A 23,364-nucleotide genomic window follows, 5' to 3' on the forward strand; every position below is an offset into this window, starting at 1 on the left:
TCATCAGCAAAAAGTAACTGTGTCAATTCCCATTTTGAATTTGATTCCCCAAAATTTAATCCCACCCCTCTTTCGAACATCCTAGCATTTACTTCCTTTACAACCCCATCTATAAATATATTAAACAACCATGGTGACATTACACATCCCTGTCTAAGACCTACTTTTACCGGGAAGTAATCTCCCTCTCTTCTACACACCCTAACCTGAGCCTCACTATCCTCATAAAAAGTCTTTACAGCATTTAATAACTTACCACCTATTCCATATACTTGCAACATCTGCCACATTGGTCCTCTATCCACTCTATCATATGTCTTTTCTAAATCCATAAATGCAATAAAAACTTCCCTACCTTTATCTAAATACTGTTCACATATATGCTTCAATGTAAACACTTGATCTACACATCCCCTACCCACTCTGAAACCTCCTTGCTCATCCATAATCCTACATTCTGTCTTACCTCTAATTCTTTCAATTATAACCCTACCGTACACTTTTCCTGGTATACTCAGTAAACTTATTCCTCTATAATTTTTACAGTCTCTTTTGTCCCCTTTCCCTTTATATAAAGGGACTATACATGCTTTCTGCCAATCCCTAGGTACCTTCCCCTCTTTCATCCATTTATTAAACAAAAGTACCAACCACTCCAACACTATATCCCCCCCTGCTTTTAACATTTCTGTCATGATCCCATCAGTTCCAGCTGCTTTACCCCCTTTCATTTTTCGTAAAGCCTCACATACCTCCCCCACACTTACATTCTGCTCTTCTTCACTCCTAAAAGATGGTATACCTCCCTGACCAGTGCATGAAATTACTGCCTCTGTTTGTTCCTTAAAATTTAAAAGTTCCTCAAAATATTCTCGCCATCTACCTAAGATCTCCATCTCCCCATCTACAAACTCCCCTACTCTGTTTTTAACGGACAAATCCATACTTTCCCTAGGCTTTCTTAACTTGTTTAACTCACTCCAAAATTTTTTCTTATTTTCATTAAAATTTCTTGACAGTGCCTCTCCCACTCTATCATCTGCTCTCCTTTTGCACTCTCTCACCACTCTCTTTACCTTTCTTTTACTCTCCATATACTCTGCTCTTCTTATAACACTTCTGCTTTGTAAAAACCTCTCATAAGCTACCTTTTTCTCTTTTATCACACCCTTTACTTCATCATTCCACCAATCATACCATCATCACATAATATGCTTGAAATTTAAGACAAAATTATTTAATTTTTAAAAAGGTGAATATTGCATTACAATTAGTTACTAGAAAACACAATAAAAATTATCAGGAATCTGAGGATGCTAGATGATTCCATATTAACTTAATTATCCCAAATCATGTCCTTGGTGAGGTGTGGGGTTACCAAAGGTATTATTCACGAGGGCTGAGAAGGGGTTGTTCAGGTGGTTTGGACATTTAGAGAGGATGTTGCAAAACAGGATGACCAGGGCAGCATATAAATCTGGCATGGAGGGAAGGAAGATCAGAGGTCATCCTAAGAAAGGCTGGAGGGAGGTGGTAAAGTACATTTTGAGTGCTAGGGGTTTGGACAACCAACAGGCAAGTGTGAACAAGTTCAGCAGGAGTGAGTAGAAGCAAGTGGATTTTATGATTTGATGTGGTGGTGGAGTGTGAGCAACATAATATTTATGAAGGGATTCAAGGAAAACCCGGTTAGCTGGCCTCGAGTCCTGGAGGTGTGAATTATAGCATCTATGCTAAAAAGGACAGTGGGTATGTTGCAGTTCAGAGTCATCTGAACTGTGATATCAGCATGCTTCTGGCCTGGTGGCCTGGTGGCTAAAGCTCCCGCTTCACACACGGAGGGCCCGGGTTTGATTCCCGGCGGGTGGAAACATTTCGACACGTTTCCTTACACTATTGTCCTGTTCACCTAGCAGCAAATAGGTACCTGGGTGTAAGTCGACTGGTGTGGGTCGCATCCTGGGGGACAAGATTGAGGACTCCAATGGAAATAAGTTAGACAGTCCTTGATGACGCACTGACTTTCTTGGGTTATCCTGGGTGGCTAACCCTCCGGGGTTAAAAATCCGAACGAAATCTTATCTTATCTTAAGTAATTGAATGAATGGCAGTGAAATTGCTAACTCCTTTATGGGTAACCCTATCTAGGTGGGAGTGTTAAAATTCTAAGCATAAATCCAGATTTTTTGAGAAACTAGTTTTCTTCTGGTATGTGTGCTCTTGATACTCACGTGACATTGAAAAATTCTTGCTTCTAATTACTACTTTTTTTTTTATAAAACCTCACTCTCAGGTAGCATTATTATAACACTGTCACATTTACTTTACATAACGTATTAAAATGCACCAATTCTTACGGCACTCCACAACTAACATTGCTCATTGAGGACACATTCCCACTCATTGCTGTTTGCATTTTGCTTCCACACAGAAAATATCTTATTCACTATATAATTTGCCTTTCATACCTTCAACATTTTGCAGTTTCCAGACTAGTCTGTTATGAGGAACTTCATTAAAATCTATATAAATGCTATCTGGCCATCTGTTTTATTTTAGAATGGTTTTGTGACTACTGTAGAAGCCTAGATGTCTAAGCGTTTTTCACTGCTTGCCTCTCCTCTCCCTTACTGTTGGTTGCCAAAGATATGGTAACTCATATTTTTTTACGAAAAGGAAAAATAGGCCTGGGAACACGATTAATGAAGAAGAGGCATATAGGATGCTTTAGTGGTTGGTAATTCTTACAGTGTTTATTTTGGATTCTGTTCTTATAACTGAATGGGTGGTTTCTTGTGTTCAGTTGATAAAATAAAATAGCTAAGAATTTAAATGAACTGAGCAATGGGACTCAAAATTTCCAATGCTAATACTGCACCCAGACTGCCAATCTTGTACCTGTATAATTCTGTAAGTTTTCCATCAAATTACATATTTTTAGTATCATTACTGTCAGAAAAAGATTCTCTACCATTTCGGAAAAAAATTACACATTTATTTAGAAAAAAAAAAATAGACACTCAATATAGTACTTCTAATTGTGGGGTTTCTGACGGTGAAAGGGTTAAGCATTCATGGCATGACTGAGCTGAGCACAGCCGTCATGGGCCTGGAGTGCATCTTCTATATATAGCATGGAACACCTTTATAAAGAATCACACACAAAGTGGGAGTTGTCACAGCTGCTCTTTGCTGATGACACTGTGCTCTTGGGAGATTCTGAAGAGAAGTTGCAGAGATTGGTGGATGAATTTGGTAGGGTGTGCAAAAGAAGAAAATTAAAGGTGAATACAGGAAAGAGTAAGGTTATGAGGATAACAAAAAGATTAGGTGATGAAAGATTGAATATCAGATTGGAGGGAGAGAGTATGGAGGAGGTGAACGTATTCAGATATTTGGGAGTGGACGTGTCAGTGGATGGGTCTATGAAAGATGAGGTGAATCATAGAATTGATGAGGGAAAAAGAGTGAGTGGTGCACTTAGGAGTCTGTGGAGACAAAGAACTTTGTCCTTGGAGGCAAAGAGGGGAATGTATGAGAGTATAGTTTTACCAACGCTCTTATATGGGTGTGAAGCGTGGGTGATGAATGTTGCAGCGAGGAGAAGGCTGGAGGCAGTGGAGATGTCATGTCTGAGGGCAATGTGTGGTGTGAATATAATGCAGAGAATTCGTAGTTTGGAAGTTAGGAGGAGGTGCGGGATTACCAAAACTGTTGTCCAGAGGGCTGAGGAAGGGTTGTTGAGGTGGTTCGGACATGTAGAGAGAATGGAGCGAAACAGAATGACTTCAAGAGTGTATCAGTCTGTAGTGGAAGGAAGGCGGGGTAGGGGTCGGCCTAGGAAGGGTTGGAGGGAGGGGGTAAAGGAGGTTTTGTGTGCGAGGGGCTTGGACTTCCAGCAGGCATGCGTGAGCGTGTTTGATAGGAGTGAATGGAGACAAATGGTTTTTAATACTTGACGTGCTGTTAGAGTGTGAGCAAAGTAACATTTATGAAGGGATTCAGGGAAACCGGCATGCCGGACTTGAGTCCTGGAGATGGGAAGTACAGTGCCTGCACTCTGAAGGAGGGGTGTTAATGTTGCAGTTTAAAAACTGTAGTGTAAAGCACCCTTCTGGCAAGACAGTGATGGAGTGAATGATGGTGAAAGTTTTTCTTTTTCGGGCCACCCTGCCTTGGTGGGAATCGGCCGGTGTGATAATAAAATAAAATAAAAACACCTTTATAACACCGAACAAATAAATGAAAAATTCCTTACCAAAGCGTATGGTCCAATGATTTAACAGAAAACAAGGAACCATGGAAAAGATAATCTGACAGAAAATAAAGAACCTTTGAGAAAACTTTAATCCATACAGTGAAAAGCCAACATTCTAGCATAATATTAATGTTCCTATTACCACAACAGTAAATTATGCATTAGTGAAAACCAACATTTCCTTAGGTGGCTGGTAGAATAATGGCATGTTCAAAAAGAAAATGGAACCTGTATACATTTTTCAACTATCACTTCACTGCTAAGAGTATGCCCTATTTTTAAAACTGTTTTCTTCCAAATTTTGATAATTTATCAAAAATCATCATTTTCAAGACAAAGTCTGAAATGTCATCCACCACACACTGAAAAAAACCCGCTGCTGTGAAACTATGCATTCACGGACGGTATGTTTGCATTTTTTCAGAGAGAAGAGTTTATCATACAAATTTATACGCATTTCATTGCAACAAATTAAGAGTAAGGGATTTAGTACTGTAAAAGCAGAACAAATCAGGTCACATATCAGTAGTTAAATACCTATGCTTTACTTAAATTTAAGACAACTTTTAGACAATGGACAAAATAATGATCCTTACCTTACCAACATGCACAATTCTTGGTGTTAATTCAGCAAGATTAACTTTCTTTGTAATATCTCCACCAAGTCCTTTGAGGGCAACAAGAAACTTTAACACATTTCGCACATCACTGCCAGCCTCCAAATGACCTGGTGAAATTTGGAAATGCAATTAGAAATCAGAATAGCAGGTGAAAAGAAACTGGAACATGTGAGAAAATTTTCTGAATGTTGAGGATAGGATTATGTATTGGTGGATAAAAGGTTGATGGGTAGGCTCCAGGATGTACATGTTTATAGAGGGGCAACTGATATATCGGATCACTATTTAGTTGTAGCTTCAGTTAGAGTAAGAGGTAGAGGGGAAAAGAGGAAGGTGGCAACAACAAGTAAGAGGGAGGTGAAAGTGTATAAACTAAGGGAGGAGGAACTTCGGGCGAGATATAAGTGACTATTGGCAGAAAGGTGGGCTAGTGCAAAGATGAGTAGTGGGGGGGTTGAAGAGGGTTGGAATAGTTTTAAAAATGCAGTATTAGAATGTGGGGCAGAAGTTTGTGGTTATAGGAGGGTGGGGGCAGGAGGAAAGAGGAGTGATTGGTGGAATGATGAAGTAAAGGGTGTGATAAAAGAGAAAAAGTTAGCTTATGAGAGGTTTTTACAAAGCAGAAGTGTTATAAGAACAGCAGAGTATATGGAGAGTAAAAGAAAGGTGAAGAGAGTGGTGAGAGAGTGAAAAAGGAGAGCAGATGAAAGAGTGGGAGAGGCACTGTCAAGAAATTTTAATGAAAATAAGAAAAAATTTTGGAGTGAGTTAAACAAGTTAAGAAAGCCTAGGGAAAGTATGGATTTGTCCGTTAAAAACAGAGTAGGGGAGTTAGTAGATGGGGAGAGGGAGGTATTAGGTAGATGGCGAGAATATTTTGAGGAACTTTTAAATGTTGAGGAAGAAAAGGAGGCGGTAATTTCATGCACTGGCCAGGGAGGTATACCATCTTTTAGGAGTGAAGAAGAGCAGAATATAAGTGTGGTGGAGGTACGTGAGGCATTACGTAGAATGAAAGGGGGTAAAGCAGCTGGAACTGATGGGATTATGACAGAAATGTTAAAAGCAGGGGGGATATAGTGTTGGAGTGGTTGGTACTTTTGTTTAATAAATGTATGAAAGAGGGGAAGGTACCTAGGGATTGGCGGAGAGCATGTATAGTCCCTTTATATAAAGGGAAAGGGGACAAAAGAGATTGTAAAAATTATAGAGGAATAAGTTTACTGAGTATACCAGGAAAAGTATACGGTATAGTTATAATTGAAAGAATTAGAGGTAAGACAGAATGTAGAATTGCAGATGAGCAAGGAGGCTTCAGAGTGGGTAGGGGATGTGTAGATCAAGTGTTTACATTGAAGCATATATGTGAACAGTATTTAGATAAAGGTAGGGAAGTTTTTATTGCATTTATGGATTTAGAAAAGGCATATGATAGAGTGGATAGAGGAGCAATGTGGTAGATGTTGCAAGTATATGGAATAGGTGGTAAGTTACTAAATGCTGTAAAGAGCTTTTATGAGGATAGTGAGGCTCAGGTTAGGGTGTGTAGAAGAGAGGGAGAATACTTCCCGGTAAAAGCAGGTCTTAGACAGGGAGGTGTAATGTCACCATGGTTGTTTAATATATTTATAGATGGGGTTGTAAAAGAAGTAAATGCTAGGGTGTTCGGGAGAGGGGTGGGATTAAATTATGGGGAATCAAATTCAAAATGGGAATTGACACAGTTACTTTTTGCTGATGATACTGTGCTTATGGGAGATTCTAAAGAAAAATTGCAAAGGTTAGTGGATGAGTTTGAGAATGTGTGTAAAGGTAGAAAGTTGAAAGTGAACATAGAAAAGAGTAAGGCGATGAGGGTATCAAATGATTTAGATAAAGAAAAATTGGATATCAAATTGGGGAGGAGGAGTATGGAAGAAGTGAATGTTTTCAGATACTTGGGAGTTGACGTGTCGGCGGATGGATTTATGAAGGATGAGGTTAATCATAGAATTGATGAGGGAAAAAAGGTGAGTGGTGCGTTGAGGTATATGTGGAGTCAAAAAACGTTATCTATGGAGGCAAAGAAGGGAATGTATGAAATTATAGTAGTACCAACACTCTTATATGGATGTGAAGCTTGGGTGGTAAATGCAGCAGTGAGGAGACGGTTGGAGGCAGTGGAGATGTCCTGTCTAAGGGCAATGTGTGGTGTAAATATTATGCAGAAAATTCGGTGTGGAAATTAGGAGAAGGTGTGGAGTTAATAAAAGCATTAGTCAGCGGGCAGAAGAGGGGTTGTTGAGGTGGTTTGGTCATTTAGAGAGAATGGATCAAAGTAGAATGACATGGAAAGCATATAAATCTATAGGGGAAGGAAAGAGGAGTACGGGTCGTCCTCGAAAGGGTTGGAAAGAGAGGGTAAAGGAGGTTTTGTGGGCGAGGGGCTTGGACTTCCAGCAAGAGTGCATGAGCGTGTTAGATAGGAGTAAATGGAGACGAATGATACTTGGGACCTGACGATCTGTTGGAGTGTGAGCAGGGTAATATTTAGTGAAGGGATTCAGGGAAACCGGTTATTTTCATATAGTCGGACTTGAGTCCTGGAAATGAGAAGTACAATGCCTGCACTTTAAAGGAGGGGTTTGGGATATTGGCAGTTTGGAGGGATATGTTGTGTATCTTTATACGTATATGCTTCTAAACTGTTGTATTCTGAGCACCTCTGCAAAAGCAGTGATAATGTGTGAGTGTGGTGAAAGTGTTGAATGATGATGAAAGTATTTTCTTTTTGGGGATTTTCTTTCTTTTTTGGGTCACCCTGCCTCGGTGGGAGACGACCGACTTGTTGGAAAAAAAAAAAAAAAAAAAAAAAAAATCAAAATAAGTATGAAGAAAAAAAGGAAGATAATAACAGATAAGGATATTAGGCTGGAACACAGAAAGTGAAATATAGCTATGGAAGATAAAGATGAAGTTGTGCAAATGTTTGCATATCACTGAGGACACAGAACATAATACAACCCTTGACTAACATGTATTATACAATACAGTTTTTGGCCACTCTGCCTCGGTGGGATACGGCCGGTGCGTTGAAAGAAAATGTATTGGTTTACATTGCAAGTCTCATTAAATACAATAAATGCTAAATGTGACAAATGAAAACTATAATGCTCATATACATACCCTGCTCCTTCAAACACTGCAAGCATCTTTCCAGAGAGTTACCGTCATCATACCTGCGATGCTGACGAAGCATAAAAGTCTGCCAAATGACATCTTCTACCTCAGTTAGTTTAACAACAGAGTTATCTGTTTTATAATCTGGAATAAACAAATTGTATTTTGATTAAAGTTGGAAAGAATAAATAATGTGTACAGTATATATACATTTTTGTTTTCAACAAATCGGCCATCTCCCACCGAGGCAGGGTGACCCAAAAAGAAAGAAAATCCCCAAAAAGAAAACACTTTCATCATCATTCAACACTTTCACCTCACTCACACATTATCACTGTTTTTGCAGAGGTGCTCAGAACACAACAGTTTAGAAGCATATACGTATAAAGATACACAAAATATCCCTCCAAACTGCTAATATCCCGAACCCTTCCTTTAAAGAGCAGGCATTGTACTTCCCATTTCCAGGACTCAAGTCTGGCTATATAAAAATAACCGGTTTCCCTGAATCCCTTCACTAAATATTATCCTGCTCACACTCCAACAGATTGTCAGGTCCCAAATACCATTCGTCTCCATTCACTCCTATCGAACACGCTCATGCACGCTTGCTGGAAGTCCAAGCCCCTCGCCCACAAAACCTCCCTTACCCCTTCCTTCCAACCTTTTCGATGATGACCCGTACCCCGCCTTCCTTCTCCTACAGATTTAAATGCTCTCCATGTCATTCTACTTTGATCCATTCTCTCTAAATGACCAAACCACCTCAAAAACCCCTCTTCAGCCCTCTAATACTTTTATTAACTCCACACCTTCTACTAATTTCCACACTCTGAATTTTCTGCATAATATTGACACCACACATTGCCCTTAGACAGAACATCTCCACTGCCTCCAACTGCCTCTTTGCTGCTGCATTCACAACCCAAGCTTCACATCCATATAAGAGTGTTGGTACTAGTATACTTTCATACATTCCCTTCTTTGCCTCCATATATAACGTTTTTTGACTCCACATATACCTCAATGCTCCACTCACCTTTTTTCCCTCAACAATTCTATGATTAACCTCATCCTTCAAAAATCCATCCACTGACACGTCAACTCGCAAGTATCTGAAAACATTCACTTCTTCCATACTACTCCTCCCCAATTTGATATCCAATTTTTATTTATCTAAATCATTTGATACCCTCATCACCTTACTCTTTTCTATGTTCACTTTCAACTTTCTACCTTTACACACATTCCCAAACTCATCCACTAACCTTCGCAATTTTTCTTTAGAATCTCCCATAAGCACAGTATCATCAGCAAAAAAGTAACTGTCATTTTGTATTTGATTCCCCATAATTTAACTCCACCCCTCTCCCAAACACCCTAGCATTTACTTCTTTTACAACCCCATCTATAAATATATTAAACAACCATGGTGACATTACACATTCCTGTCTAAGACCTACTTTTACCGAGAAGTAGTCTCCCTCTCTTCTACAGACCCTAACCTGAACTTCACTATCCTCATAAAATCTCTTTACAGCATTTAGTAACTTACCACCTATTCCATATATGTACTTGCAACATCTGCCACATTGCTCCCCTATCCACTATCATATGCCTTTTCTAAATCCATAAATGCAATAAAAACTTCCCTATCTTTATCTAAATATTGTTCACATATATGCTTCAATGTAAACACTTGATCTACACATCCCCTACCCACTCTGAAACCTCCTTGCTCATCCGCAATTCTACATTCTGTCTTACCTCTAATTCTTTCAATAATAACCCTACCGTATACTTTTCCTGGTATACTCGGTAAACTTATTTCTCTATAATTTTTGCAATCTCTTTTGTCCCCCTTCCCTTTATATAAAGGGACTATACATGCTCTCTGCCAATCCCTAGGTACCTTCCCCTCTTTCATACATTTATTAAACAAAAGTACCAACCACTCCAACATTATATACCCCCCTGCTTTTAACATTTCTGTCATGATCCTGTCAGTTCCAGCTGCTTTACCCCCTTTCATTCTATGTAATGCCTCACGTACCTCCCCCACACTTACATTCTGCTCTTCTTCACTCCTAAAAGATGGTATACCTCCCTGGCCAGTGCATGAAATTACCGCCTACCTTTCCCTTTCCTCAACGTTTAAAAGTTCCTCAAAATATTATCACCATCTACCTAATACCTTTCTTTCCCCATTTACTAACTCCCCTACTCTGTTTTTAACTGACAAATCCATACGTTCCCTAGGCCTTCTTAACTTGTTTAACTCACTCCAAAATTTTTTCATATTTTCATTAAAATTTCTTGACAGTGCCTCTCCCACTCTTTCATCTGCTCTCCTTTTGCACTCTCTTACCACTCTCTTCACCTTTCTTTTACTCTCCATATACTCTGCTCTTCTTATAACACTTCTGCTTTGTAAAAACCTCTCATAAGCTAACTTTTTCACTTTTATCACACCCTTTACTTCATCATTCCACCAATCACTCCTCTTTCCTCCTGCCCCCACCCTCCTATAACCACAAACTTCTGCCCCACATTCTAATACTGCATTTTTAAAACTATTCCAACCCTCTTCAACCCCCCCACTACTCATCTTTGCACTAGCCCACATTTCTGCCAATAGTCGCTTATATCTCACCCAAACTTCCTCCTCCCTTAGTTTATACACTTTCACTTCCCTCCTACTTGTTGTTGCCACCTTCCTCTTGTTCCATCTACCTCTTACTCTAACTGTAGCTACAACTAAATAATGATTCGATATATCAGTTGCCCCTCTATAAACATGTATATCCTGGAGCCTACCCATTAACCTTTTATCCACCAAGACATAATCTAACAAACTACTTTCATTACGTGCTACATCATACCTTGTATATTTATTTATCCTCTTTTTCATAAAATATGTATTACTTATTACCAAATCTCTCTCTATACAGAGCTCAATTAAAGGCTCCCCATTTACATTTACCCCAGGCACCCCAAATTTACCTACTACTCCCTCCACAACATTTTTACCCACTTTAGCATTGAAATCCCCAACCACAAGTGCTTTCACACTTGGTTCAAAACTCCCCATGCATTCATTCATCATTTCCCAAAATCTCTCTCTCTCTCCTCTACACTTCTCTTCTCCAGGTGCATATATGCTTACTATAACCCACTTTTCACATCCAACCTTTATTTTACTCCACATAATCCTTGAATTAATACATTTATAGTCCCTCTTTTCCTGCAATATCTTATCCTTCAACATTATTGCTACTCCTTCTTTAGCTCTAACTCTATTTGAAACCCATTTATTCCTCTCCAATGAAACTCTCCCACCCCTTTCAGCTTTGTTTCACTTAAAGCCAGGACATCCAGCTTCTTCTCATTCATAACATCCACAATCATCTCTTTCTTATCATTTGCACAACATCCACACACATTCAGACTTCCCACTTTGACAATTTTCTTCTTATTCTTTTTAGTCATCTTTACAGGAAAAGGGGTTACTAGCCCATTGTTCCCAGCATTTTAGTTGACTTTTACAACACGTATGGCTTACGGAGGAAAGGTTCTTATTCCACTTCCCCATGGATATAAAAGAAAAAGTAATAAGACCAAGAACTATTAAGATAAAATCAAAGAAAACTCAGATGAGTGTGTATAAATAAACGTGTATATGTATGTGTATTGTGACCTAAGTGTAAGTAGAAGTAGCAAGACATACCTGTAATCTTGCATATTTATGAGACAGACAAAAGACACCAGCAATCCTACCATCAAGTAAAACAATTACAGGCTTTCGTTTTACACTCACTTGGCAGGACGGTAGCACCTCCCTGGGCAGTTGCTGTCTACCAACTACTACCTACATGAACACATTAAAAGATTAAATTAGAATTAAAAACAATTAATCCACCATCCTTATAGGGAGCAGTGTTCATTGCAGACAAGTTGGGGCAAGGCTCCATATCTATGAGGACTTCAATCATTGGGAAATAGACTACAGGAGGGCCCTACTTATACAGCAGGTTAAGTTCTAGGCTACAGCTGTAAAGCAAAAATTGCTGTACAGTGAAACATAGCCCTTTTTAACTTTTAAATATTTGTACTTAGCTGATAGTGAGTAATGAATATATTTATTGTGGGTAGCCTGAATAAATGAAGAATGGGTATAAATGGAAACCTCTGTATTAGTGCAACGCTGTAGAACAAAACACTGTAAAGTGAGGCCCTCCTGTAAAAGGCATTCTTCACTCATAGTGAAGAAACATGGTGAACAAGGGTAGTGGATGAAGCGATAGTATGTGTGTGCTCTTATTCAACATGTCAAAGAGCTTATAAGAATGGTAGTTCTGGTAAAATATTAAGTGTAGCCCTACTGTTTACCTAGAGAAATCAGACAACAGCAAGATAGACTAATATAATAATTCCCCAAAGAATCCAAATACCATTGTATCCTGACATTCAGTTACTGTAATCAGTGGAGGTGCAGGAAAGAGACAGTAAAAGTGGGACTAGAGGCATGACAGAATTCCTATCTTGAACATAACACTTGGGAGCAATGAGCAAAATTAAGGACGGGCAAGTCATGTTAAAGTAAATCACACTAAAAAGCAAGGATAATACAGATATACTGATCAATTCAGTAAAATACAAAAAAGTTAGGTAGGGTAAACATTGCTATAGCCCTTGGTTGAACAACCTTAGAACTAAGAAAAAGGACTCATGGAAAATATTTATAGATCATAAAGATTAGCAGAAAAAAATATCCTCAATGTTCTCCCAGCGCAGATTAAAAGAGTTAATTTTTTTCTGTAGAAACCATCTGGTGTGGTGAGGTATAAATACAAATACTTTATTTCTCTTATGAAGTATGCAATGAATGTAGTTTACATGTAATAAAATACTGTTAGGAACAAAAAGCCACTAGCATGCAGTGCATTTTGGGCAAATTAATCCTAATGCTTAAATACTTCTAAAGAACTAGACAGATTACTGAGTATGACTGGTGATTCATCAGGCATGTTTAACCTTGTAACATGACATACAGAGTAGAGTAGCCATACACTGTGGTTGTACTAATATTGCTAATAATAAAGTACAGTGGAACCTCGGCTTACGAATTTAATCCATTCCGTGACCTTGTTCGTATCCTGAGTTGCTCATATGCTGAGTCAATTTTCCTCATTTAAATTAATTGAAATGCAATTAATCCATTCCAGCTTCTCAGGAGGCTTATTTATTTATCACAATTCATCCAATATGATGTAATAAACAATATTAATAACATAGAAACATGATATATACTCTAGAATGAATAAAATAGGCCATAATATGGCAAGTGATGGCGACACCAGCAGCGGCAGAAAGCATCCGCCATTTACTCTCCCACTCTAGTATCTTCCCAGTCCATAACCCCACACCTAGCTTGTGTATCTATGATTAGTGGTGAGGTTGTCACATGTAACCACAGATATGGTCAAGACAGATGTATATATAGGTGAAGACATGATCACTGTGGGCACAGCGGTGGTGGTGGTGGCAATGGCCACAGTGGTGGTGGTGGTGGTGGTGGCGGCCAGCTGCCCCACTCTATGCTGCTGCCTTCTTCGTTTCTCTAGCATTTTTCACAGTTTCTAATCGCTTCTTGCTGATTGTACGTAAATAATGTCTTTTTGTGTGAGGCATTGTGTAAGAAATTTGTACAATATAAGACAAAATTATGCATCCCAAGGGTCTGCTGTGATCACGCAGAGCGGCAGACCTCCTCTTCCTTTTGACTCTTGGTTGGCACTGAGATAGCCATGGTCGTAGCAGCTGTACCTACACCCACCCAGAGGGTTACCAATTTCTATTTTGAAGCATTTGGCACAAAAATATGAAAAAAATATATGAAAAATGTCTAAAAATGACAACATATTATTATTATTACATACGTATTATTATTAATTTAGGGAACTGGAGCACATATCCAATTCCATAGATCAAGAGCCCATCACCATGTACATACTAATAATAATAATAATAATAATAATAATAATAACAGTAAGAAGAAACTTCAAAAGGCTACCAGTAGTTGGTGCCACCATCAGCAAAACATTGGTAACCACTACTAATACACTTTTCACCTATCTAGACTTAAGTAGTCTATAAGTTGTAGATTAAGTCTGACCGAAATGCCTCAACATGATAGTGGCTTTCTTTACCTGGAGTTTACCTGGAAAGAGTTTCGGGGATCAACGCCCCTGCAGCCCGGTCTGTGACCAGGCAAATTATGATATGTAAACACACATTGTAACCTTTGCAAAGAAATAAATACTTTATTTATTTATTTAAGGAACCTCCCTTGAGGGGAAAGTTCGCATCCTGAAATTTCCTTCGTATCTAGAAGCAAAAAATTGACCAAACGATGGTTCGTATCCTGAAAAATTCGCATGGTGGGACATTCGTAAGCTGAGGTTCCACTGTACATACACACTGTATTTTAAATGAACTATTTAGAAATTTCAATATAGAAATAAAGCACAGAATAAGAGTAAAATGAAGTTTCCTTACCTTTTCTGTATGACAACAAGACTGAGAAGACCAATGTTTTTAATTGTCTCTGAAGGACATTTTCCTTGGTCTTATCTCTAATGTGTATTCCTTGCCGATGATCTTTGCTGAAGTGTGCAACCAGCTGATTCACAAGACATACTGTACTTTCAAAAGCAGGCTTAATATGCAGTTGCATCACACTTCCTACATCTTGTGGGACACTTTTTTCAGGGTCATTAGGTGGAACATTATTGGTATTCACACTGACTGTTGTTTTCTCTATTAGAGTACTCATTGTAAATAATGCCACTTATGGATCTGAAATAAGAAATGGGAAAAAATGAATGCAGGTAGTACTGTATTGTATTGTGTTGTGTTACCATAAATATTTACTTTACCTATATGATCGTGATGGTTTTTTTGGGGGGGTTTCAGTTACATTTCAAAAGTATTAATATTACAGTTGTAAAATGAAAAACAGTAAACCCTAAATTGGACAGACTTTAGAAATGCAAGTCAAAATCTAATGGGTTGCTCGAGTCGGAATCAGTGGGCAAAATCTGGTGGATGGAGAACTGTCCATTACTGAAGAATAAGAAGTCATAATACTGAAGCTGGAACAATTCACCAAAAACTCTCACTTAGGAGAAGAGCCTTATGATGGCCTTTTGGTTCATCCTGGACCATTGTCATTACTACTACTAATACTACTGCCACCAATTCTACGACTACCACATCCTTCTTCCCCCATTCCCTATCATACTGTTATCTGACCTTTTCTACTTTTACTGCCCCAGTTGTGACTTGATGATTGTCAAGGACAAGCTGAAAAGTCATCGTGGGGTTCCTCTACTAAGTGAAGATTTGGGGTGAATTGTCCATTATTGTTACAACAAAAAAAAAGTCATCATTATCCACCTTAATTTTTATTACCAACTTTCCCTTATTAATCCATTAAACTGAAGGTTTACTATGGGTTTTTCTTTGTAAAAATTATACTGTACTTAACCAACTACTGTAAGTAAAGTATTCAATAAAGAACCCATATAAACAGTATTTGTTTATTACTAGCAATATACACCTGAGAATGTACATGATTAGAGCAGCATGTATGGGTACAAGACACAAAGGCAATCAGAGTAAAAGATAAGACACCATAAGAATGCAGTAATTAAACAATAATCTAACAAAAATGGTAGACAGCATCTATCTTAAAGATAGTACTTTCAAAGCCGGAGTAAGAGCCTGGCATGAAAATCAATGTTAATATTGTTACACTTGAGGGAGCACTAAATCCATAGGGTAATGTAAGACATTCAGGATCAATTTAAGAAACTGGAGCACAAGTTCAATTCCCTAGATCAAGAGCCCCTCATTAGCATCAAGGAACCTCTGTTGTGGGGATTAATAACAATAAATATAGATATAAATGAATAAAGAAATAGAATACATACAGTTAAGAAGAACCACTCTATATCCTGTATTTCCTCACTGCAAACCTACATCCAAATCAAGGTTTTGGATGTAGGAAGATGCTCAGGCAACAAACTTTATGTATTGCACTGCAAGTAAAAACCTATTTGATATGAAGTCTACTTGTTTAGAACACTCTGTAGGAGTCATACATCACCTGGAAAATGAGAAATAATCATATCTGAACCAAAGACAGGGAGGGTAGCTCAAATTCCTACAATCAAGGACCCATCACCAGCACCAAGGAACTCTTTACATAGAGATGAAGCAGCAAATCATTCTTTTGAAGCCATTTATCTTAATTTTCATTTTTACAGTATGATTTGTGGCATATAATACTATATAGTATTTTCATTGCAAATAATTCAAAACTATTTTCAAAGCCTGTTTTTCCTGTAATTATTCAAATGCACTTTAATTACCATAAGCTTTAAACAGACAACAATGTCTCTTCCATAGATCTGCATTACTGAGTCAGCATCATCCATGTTAATCTACGTTTTAAGCATAGCTCCCCCAAATATGCTGTGAGCAGTAAATTTTGACCCAGACATTAGAAAATGGGTCTGTGTGGTGAGCATGCACTGTATAAAAAAAACCTGCCCAACGCAGTGCATGATATGAAAAGCAAACTTGTGACCTTATGTTTGGTTTAAAATAGCAAATTTGAAGTGTTTTCTGGGATGACTGTTATAGTTTTATTAGCTGTTTCTTGGTATTAATTGATAGAATAGAAAAAATACTACTGAAATAAAAATGATTATGGTTGATTTCGTGAGAGAAAGTAACTTGAAATAGGCCTCAAAGTTCGATTTTTGAAGATTTTTCTGAGGGCCAATAAGCCCCTCCCCCCTCACCTAGCCGTTTTATGTATTTTTACTTGGTCTACTTCAAGAATTGGGACGCCCTCAACTAAGACAAATCATTCCTAGTTATACTTCCCGAGAAATAACGCAAAACCTCATTGTGTTTGATTATAAATTAAAAATAGAGGGGAAGTGTAATATCGGAGAGGTTTGGGGACATGATTAAGAAAAATAGGAAATGTTGCTTTAGTAGCTGGAATGCCTACAGTGTTTATTTTGCACTTTATTTACTGCAACTTTAAATTTGCATAAAATTGGCCAACTTACAGACTTCTGTGTACAGTGGTACCTCAAGTTATGAACTTAATTCATTCCAGAAGGCTGTTCAAGTGCCAATACCAAACGAATTTGTTCCCATAAGGAATAATGTAAATTAAGATTAGTCCGTTTCAGACCCCCAAAAATACATTTACAAAAGCACTAGTAGGTAGTAGGATGGTAGACAGCAACCACCCAGGGAAGTACTACCGTCCTGCCAGATGACTGTGAAACAGAAACCTGTAACTGTTTTGCATGATGGTAGGACTGCTGGTTTCTTTTTCTGTCTCATAAACACGCTAGATAACAGGGATATCTTGCTACTCCTACTTACACTTTGGTCACACTTCACAGACACGCACATGCATATATATATATACATACATCTAGGTTTTTCTCCTTTTTCTAAATAGCTCTTGTTCCTCTTTATTTCTTCTATTGTCCATGGGGAAGTGGAAAAGAATCTTTCCTCCGTAAGCCATGCGTGTCGTATGAGGCGACTAAAATGCCGGGAGCAATGGGCTAGTAACCCCTTCTCCTGTAGACATTTACTAAAAAAGAGAAGAAAAACTTTATAAAACTGGGATGCTTAAATGTGCGTGGATGTAGTGCGGATGACAAGAAACAGATGATTGCTGATGTTATGAATGAAAAGAAGTTGGATGTCCTGGCCCTAAGCGAAACAAAGCTGAAGGGGGTAGGGGAGTTTCGGTGGGGGGAAATAAATGGGATTAAATCTGGAGTATCTGAGAGAGTTAGAGCAAAGGAAGGGGTAGCAGTAATGTTGAATGATCAGTTATGGAAGGAGAAAAGAGAATATGAATGTGTAAATTCAAGAATTATGTGGATTAAAGTAAAGGTTGGATGCGAGAAGTGGGTCATAATAAGCGTGTATGCACCTGGAGAAGAGAGGAATGCAGAGGAGAGAGAGAGATTTTGGGAGATGTTAAGTGAATGTATAGGAGCCTTTGAACCAAGTGAGAGAGTAATTGTGGTAGGGGACCTGAATGCTTAAGTAGGAGAAACTTTTAGAGAGGGTGTGGTAGGTAAGTTTGGGGTGCCAGGTGTAAATGATAATGAGAGCCCTTTGATTGAACTTTGTATAGAAAGGGGTTTAGTTATAGGTAATACATATTTTAAGAAAAAGAGGATAAATAAGTATACAAGATATGATGTAGGGCGAAATGACAGTAGTTTGTTGGATTATGTATTGGTAGATAAAAGACTGTTGAGTAGACTTCAGGATGTACATGTTTATAGAGGGGCCACAGATATATCAGATCATTTTCTAGTTGTAGCTACACTGAGAGTAAAAGGTAGATGGGATACAAGGAGAATACTAACCTAACCAGCCTGATAAGAAGGGCAAAAAAATTGTATTATGAGAACAGATTATCCAACTTACGAGGTGATATAAAAAAGACCTGGAAGACCCTATCAGAAATTCTGGGAACAAAAAAGATATCACGACATAACGAAATAAAATTAGCAAAATCAGATGAACCCCAACTCCCACCAACAGAAACAGCAAACAGACTCAATGATTTCTTCTCCACTATAGGTCAAAACCTTGCCAATAAAATCCCAAGCTCAGATACCCCACCAAATGACTACCTCACTGGCAACTACCCGAACACACTGTTCCTAGCTCCGACTAACCCATACGAAGTCTCCCTTATTATCAACGCACTGAAAAACAAGGCAGGAGATTTAAATACCTTACCACCCTTTATATACAAAAAAGCATCACAAGTACTATCACCAATCATTGCAACACTCTTTAACAAATCCATTGAATCCTCCACCTTCCCTATAGTTCTCAAAATAGCAAGGGTCACCCCGATCCATAAAGGAGGAGACCAAACAGAGTTGAATAACTATAGGCCAATATCCAATTTACACCCTCTCTCAAAAATCTTCGAAAAATTAATTCATAAACGAATCTACTCCTACCTCATCTCCCAAAACATTCTCAACCCCTGCCAATTTGGATTCAGGCCTAATAAAAATACTAATGATGCTATTATACACATGCTAGAACATATATACACTGCAATAGAGAAAAAAGAAGTCCCACTGGGGATCTTCATTGACTTACGTAAACCTTTGGATACAGTTGACCATGACTTGCTCCACGTAAAATTGTCACACTATGGTATTAGAGGGCACTCCCTCAACTACCTCAAGTCTTACCTCAGCAACAGAAGCCAATATGTGTACGCAAATGGGGCAAGCTCTTCCGCACAACCAATTACAGTTGGTGTCCCACAGGGAAGTGTCCTTGGCCCTCTTCTCTTTCTCCTATACATAAATGACCTACCAAATGCTTCGCAATTACTCAAACCCACACTTTTTGCAGATGACACTACATACGTCTTCTCTCACCCGAGCCCAGTCACGCTAGCCAATACTGTAAACACCGAATTACAGAAAATATCTACCTGGATGAGGACTAACAAACTTACACTAAACATTGACAAAACCTACTTCATTCAGTTTGGTAACAGAGCTACAGATGTAGCTCTTAACATAACAATAAACAGATCACCTATCACAAAGCTAACAGAGGGAAAATTCCAAGGAATCCACCTCGATAATAGACTCAAATTTCATACACATATACAACAAATTTCTAAGAAAATCTCCAAGACTGTAGGCATACTATCAAAGATACGGTACTATGTTCCACAGTCAGCCCTCCTGGCCCTTTATCACTCTCTTATTTACCCCTATCTCACCTATGGAATTTGTGCATGGGGCTCAACAACAATTAACCATCTCAGACCACTAATTACCCAACAAAAGGCTGCAGTTAGAAGATAAGAGATAAGATAAGATTTCGTTCGGATTTTTAACCCCGGAGGGTTAGCCACCCAGGATAACCCAAGAAAGTCAGTGCGTCATCGAGGACTGTAACTTATTTCCATTGGGGTCCTTAATCTTGTCCCCCAGGATGCGACCCACACCAGTCGACTAACACCCAGGTACCTATTTGCTGCTAGGTGAACAGGACAACAGGTGTAAGGAAACGTGTCGAAATGTTTCCACCCGCCGGGAATCGAACCCAGGCCCTCTGTGTGTGAAGCGGGAGCTTTAGCCACCAGGCCACTGGGCCACAAATTCTCACTACAGGCAACACACTCCACCAATATTCAAAACACTCAACCTACTCACCATACAAAACATCCATACTTATTATTGCACATACATAGAACACTTAACTCTGATATTAACCCTCCCCTCAAACATCTCCTTGCCAACCTCAACAGAACACATAACCATAACACAAGGCACAGATCACTCTTTGATGTTCGTGTCCATCTCACGCTATGCAAAAACTCAATGCACATAAAAGGCCCTAAAATCTGGAATTCATTACCTGAAAATATAAAAGAAACACTACCTGTTTATAAATTCAAGTCTCTTCTCAAAGATCACTTACTCACTCAAAACCAAATAAATACTGAATAACTGAACCTTATAAATTGTATATCGTATATGTTACTCACAATTATATCACACAAATGTTAAACCTAGGACCCAATCTAACTTTATTATTTTTTTAAATACACTACCTAACAGAATACTCCATTCGACTGAATGTACAGCAATGCAAGCAACCATATGACCTGTCTTTGTAATACTCATTTGTGCTTTATAGTTATCTGTTTACAATAATGTTTTATCACTGATTTCATCATTGCTTAGTTAATCTTAAGTTAATTTTAAGCCAGCCCGTAATGCTATGCATATAAGTGGCTTTGGCATGCTGCTCTTACCTGTATTTTTTGTACCTCTGTTTGTATGCTTAAATTAATAAATAAATAAATAAATAAATAGAAGCATCAGGGAAGAGAGAGGTGAAGGTTTATAAACTAAAAGTGGAGGCAGTTAGGGTAAGATATAAACAGCTATTGGAGGATAGATGGGCTAATGAGAGCATATGCAATGGGTTCGAAGAGGTATGGGGTAGGTTTAAAAATGTAGTGTTAGAGTGTTCAGCAGAAGTTTGTGGTTACAGGAAAGTGGGTGCGGGAGGGAAGAGGAGCGATTGGTGGAATGATGATGTGAAGAGAGTAGTAAGGGAGAAAAAGTTAGCATATGAGAAGTTTTTACAAAGTAGAAGTGATGCAAGGAGGGAAGAGTATATGGAGAAAAAGAGAGAGGTTAAGAGAGTGGTGAAGCAATGTAAAAAGAGAGCAAATGAGAGAGTGGGTGAGATGTTATCAACAAATTTTGTTGAAAATAAGAAAAAGTTTTGGAGTGAGATTAACAAGTTAAGAAAGCCTAGAGAACAAATGGATTTGTCAGTTAAAAATAGGAGAGGAGAGTTATTAAATGGAGAGTTAGAGGTATTGGGAAGATGGAGGGAATATTTTGAGGAATTGTTAAATGTTGATGAAGATAGGGAAGCTGTGATTTCGTGTATAGGGCAAGGAGGAACAACATCTTGTAGGAGTGAGGAAGAGCCAGTTGTGAGTGTGGGGGAAGTTCGTGAGGCAGTAGGTAAAATGAAAGGGGGTAAGGCAGCCGGGATTGATGGGATAAAGATAGAAATGTTAAAAGCAGGTGGGGATATAGTTTTGGAGTGGTTGGTGCAATTATTTAATAAATGTATGGAAGAGGGTAAGGTACCTAGGGATTGGCAGAGAGCATGCATAGTTCCTTTGTATAAAGGCAAAGGGGATAAAAGAGAGTGCAAAAATTATAGGGGGATAAGTCTGTTGAGTATACCTGGCAAAGTGTATGGTAGAGTTATTATTGAAAGAATTAAGAGAAAGACGGAGAATAGGATAGCAGATGAACAAGGAGGCTTTAGGAAAGGTAGGGGGTGTGTGGACCAGGTGTTTACAGTGAAACATGTAAGTGAACAGTATTTAGATAAGGCTAAAGAGGTCTTTGTGGCATTTATGGATTTGGAAAAGGCGTATGACAGGGTGGATAGGGGGGCAATGTGGCAGATGTTGCAGGTGTATGGTGTAGGAGGTAGGTTACTGAAAGCAGTGAAGAGTTTTTACGAGGATAGTGAGGCTCAAGTTAGAGTATGTAGGAAAGAGGGAAATTATTTCCCAGTAAAAGTAGGCCTTAGACAAGGATGTGTGATGTCACCGTGGTTGTTTAATATATTTATAGATGGGGTTGTAAGAGAAGTAAATGCGAGGGTCTTGGCAAGAGGCGTAGAGTTAAAAGATAAAGAATCACACAAAGTGGGAGTTGTCACAGTTGCTCTTTGCTGATGACACTGTGCTCTTGGGAGATTCTGAAGAGAAGTTGCAGAGATTGGTGGATGAATTTGGTAGGGTGTGCAAAAGAAGAAAATTGAAAGTGAATACAGGAAAGAGTAAGGTTATGAGGATAACAAAAAGATTAGGTGATGAAAGATTGGATATCAGATTGGAGGGAGAGAGTATGGAGGAGGTGAATGTATTCAGATATTTGGGAGTGGACGTGTCAGCAGATGGGTCTATGAAAGATGAGGTGAATCATAGAATTGATGAGGGGAAAAGGGTGAGTGGTGCACTTAGGAGTCTGTGGAGACAAAGAACTTTGTCCTTGGAGGCAAAGAGGGGAATGTATGAGAGTATAGTTTTACCAACGCTCTTATATGGGTGTGAAGCATGGGTGATGAACGTTGCAGCGAGGAGAAGGCTGGAGGCAGTGGAGATGTCATGTCTGAGAACAATGTGTGGTGTGAATATAATGCAGAGAATTCGTAGTTTGGAAGTTAGGAGGAGGTGCAAGATTACCAAAACTGTTGTCCAGAGGGCTGAGGAAGGGTTGTTGAGGTGGTTCGGACATGTGGAGAGAATGGAGCGAAACAGAATAACTTCAAGAGTGTATCAGTCTGTAGTGGAAGGAAGGCGGAGTAGGGGTCGGCCTAGGAAAGGTTGGAGGGAGGGGGTAAAGGAGGTTTTGTGTGCGAGGGGCTTGGACTTCCAGCAGGCATGTGTGAGCGTGTTTGATAGGAGTGAATGGAGACAAATGGTTTTTAATACTTGACGTGCTGTTGGAGTGTGAGCAAAGTAACATTTATGAAGGGGTTCAGGGAAACCGGCAGGCCGGACTTGAGTCCTGGAGATGGGAAGTACAGTGCCTGCACTCTGAAGGAGGGGTGTTAATGTTGCAGTTTAAAAACTGTAGTGTAAAGCACCCTTCTGGCAAGACAGTGATGGAGTGAATGATGGTGAAA

General features: G+C 38.9%; 1 protein-coding gene across 8 annotated transcripts in view; it reads right to left on the reverse strand.

The window, feature by feature from the left end:
• LOC128693175 (gamma-tubulin complex component 6) overlaps window positions 1-23,364 on the reverse strand; it is a 464,079-nt gene that overhangs the window by 272,391 nt on the left and 168,324 nt on the right. For all 8 annotated transcript variants that reach the window (XM_070089457.1, XM_070089462.1, XM_070089461.1 and 5 more), the window contains exons 2-4: window positions 14,596-14,895; window positions 8,044-8,181; window positions 4,855-4,985 (exon numbers count right to left, since the gene is read on the reverse strand). In XM_070089457.1, the coding sequence (XP_069945558.1) occupies window positions 4,855-4,985; window positions 8,044-8,181; window positions 14,596-14,872 (546 nt within the window). In that variant the 5' untranslated portion in view covers window positions 14,873-14,895. The remainder of the gene's footprint in view (window positions 1-4,854; window positions 4,986-8,043; window positions 8,182-14,595; window positions 14,896-23,364) is intronic.

This window comes from Cherax quadricarinatus, chromosome 28, assembly GCF_038502225.1.
Source record: "Cherax quadricarinatus isolate ZL_2023a chromosome 28, ASM3850222v1, whole genome shotgun sequence".
Taxonomy (NCBI): Eukaryota; Metazoa; Arthropoda; class Malacostraca; order Decapoda; family Parastacidae; genus Cherax; species Cherax quadricarinatus.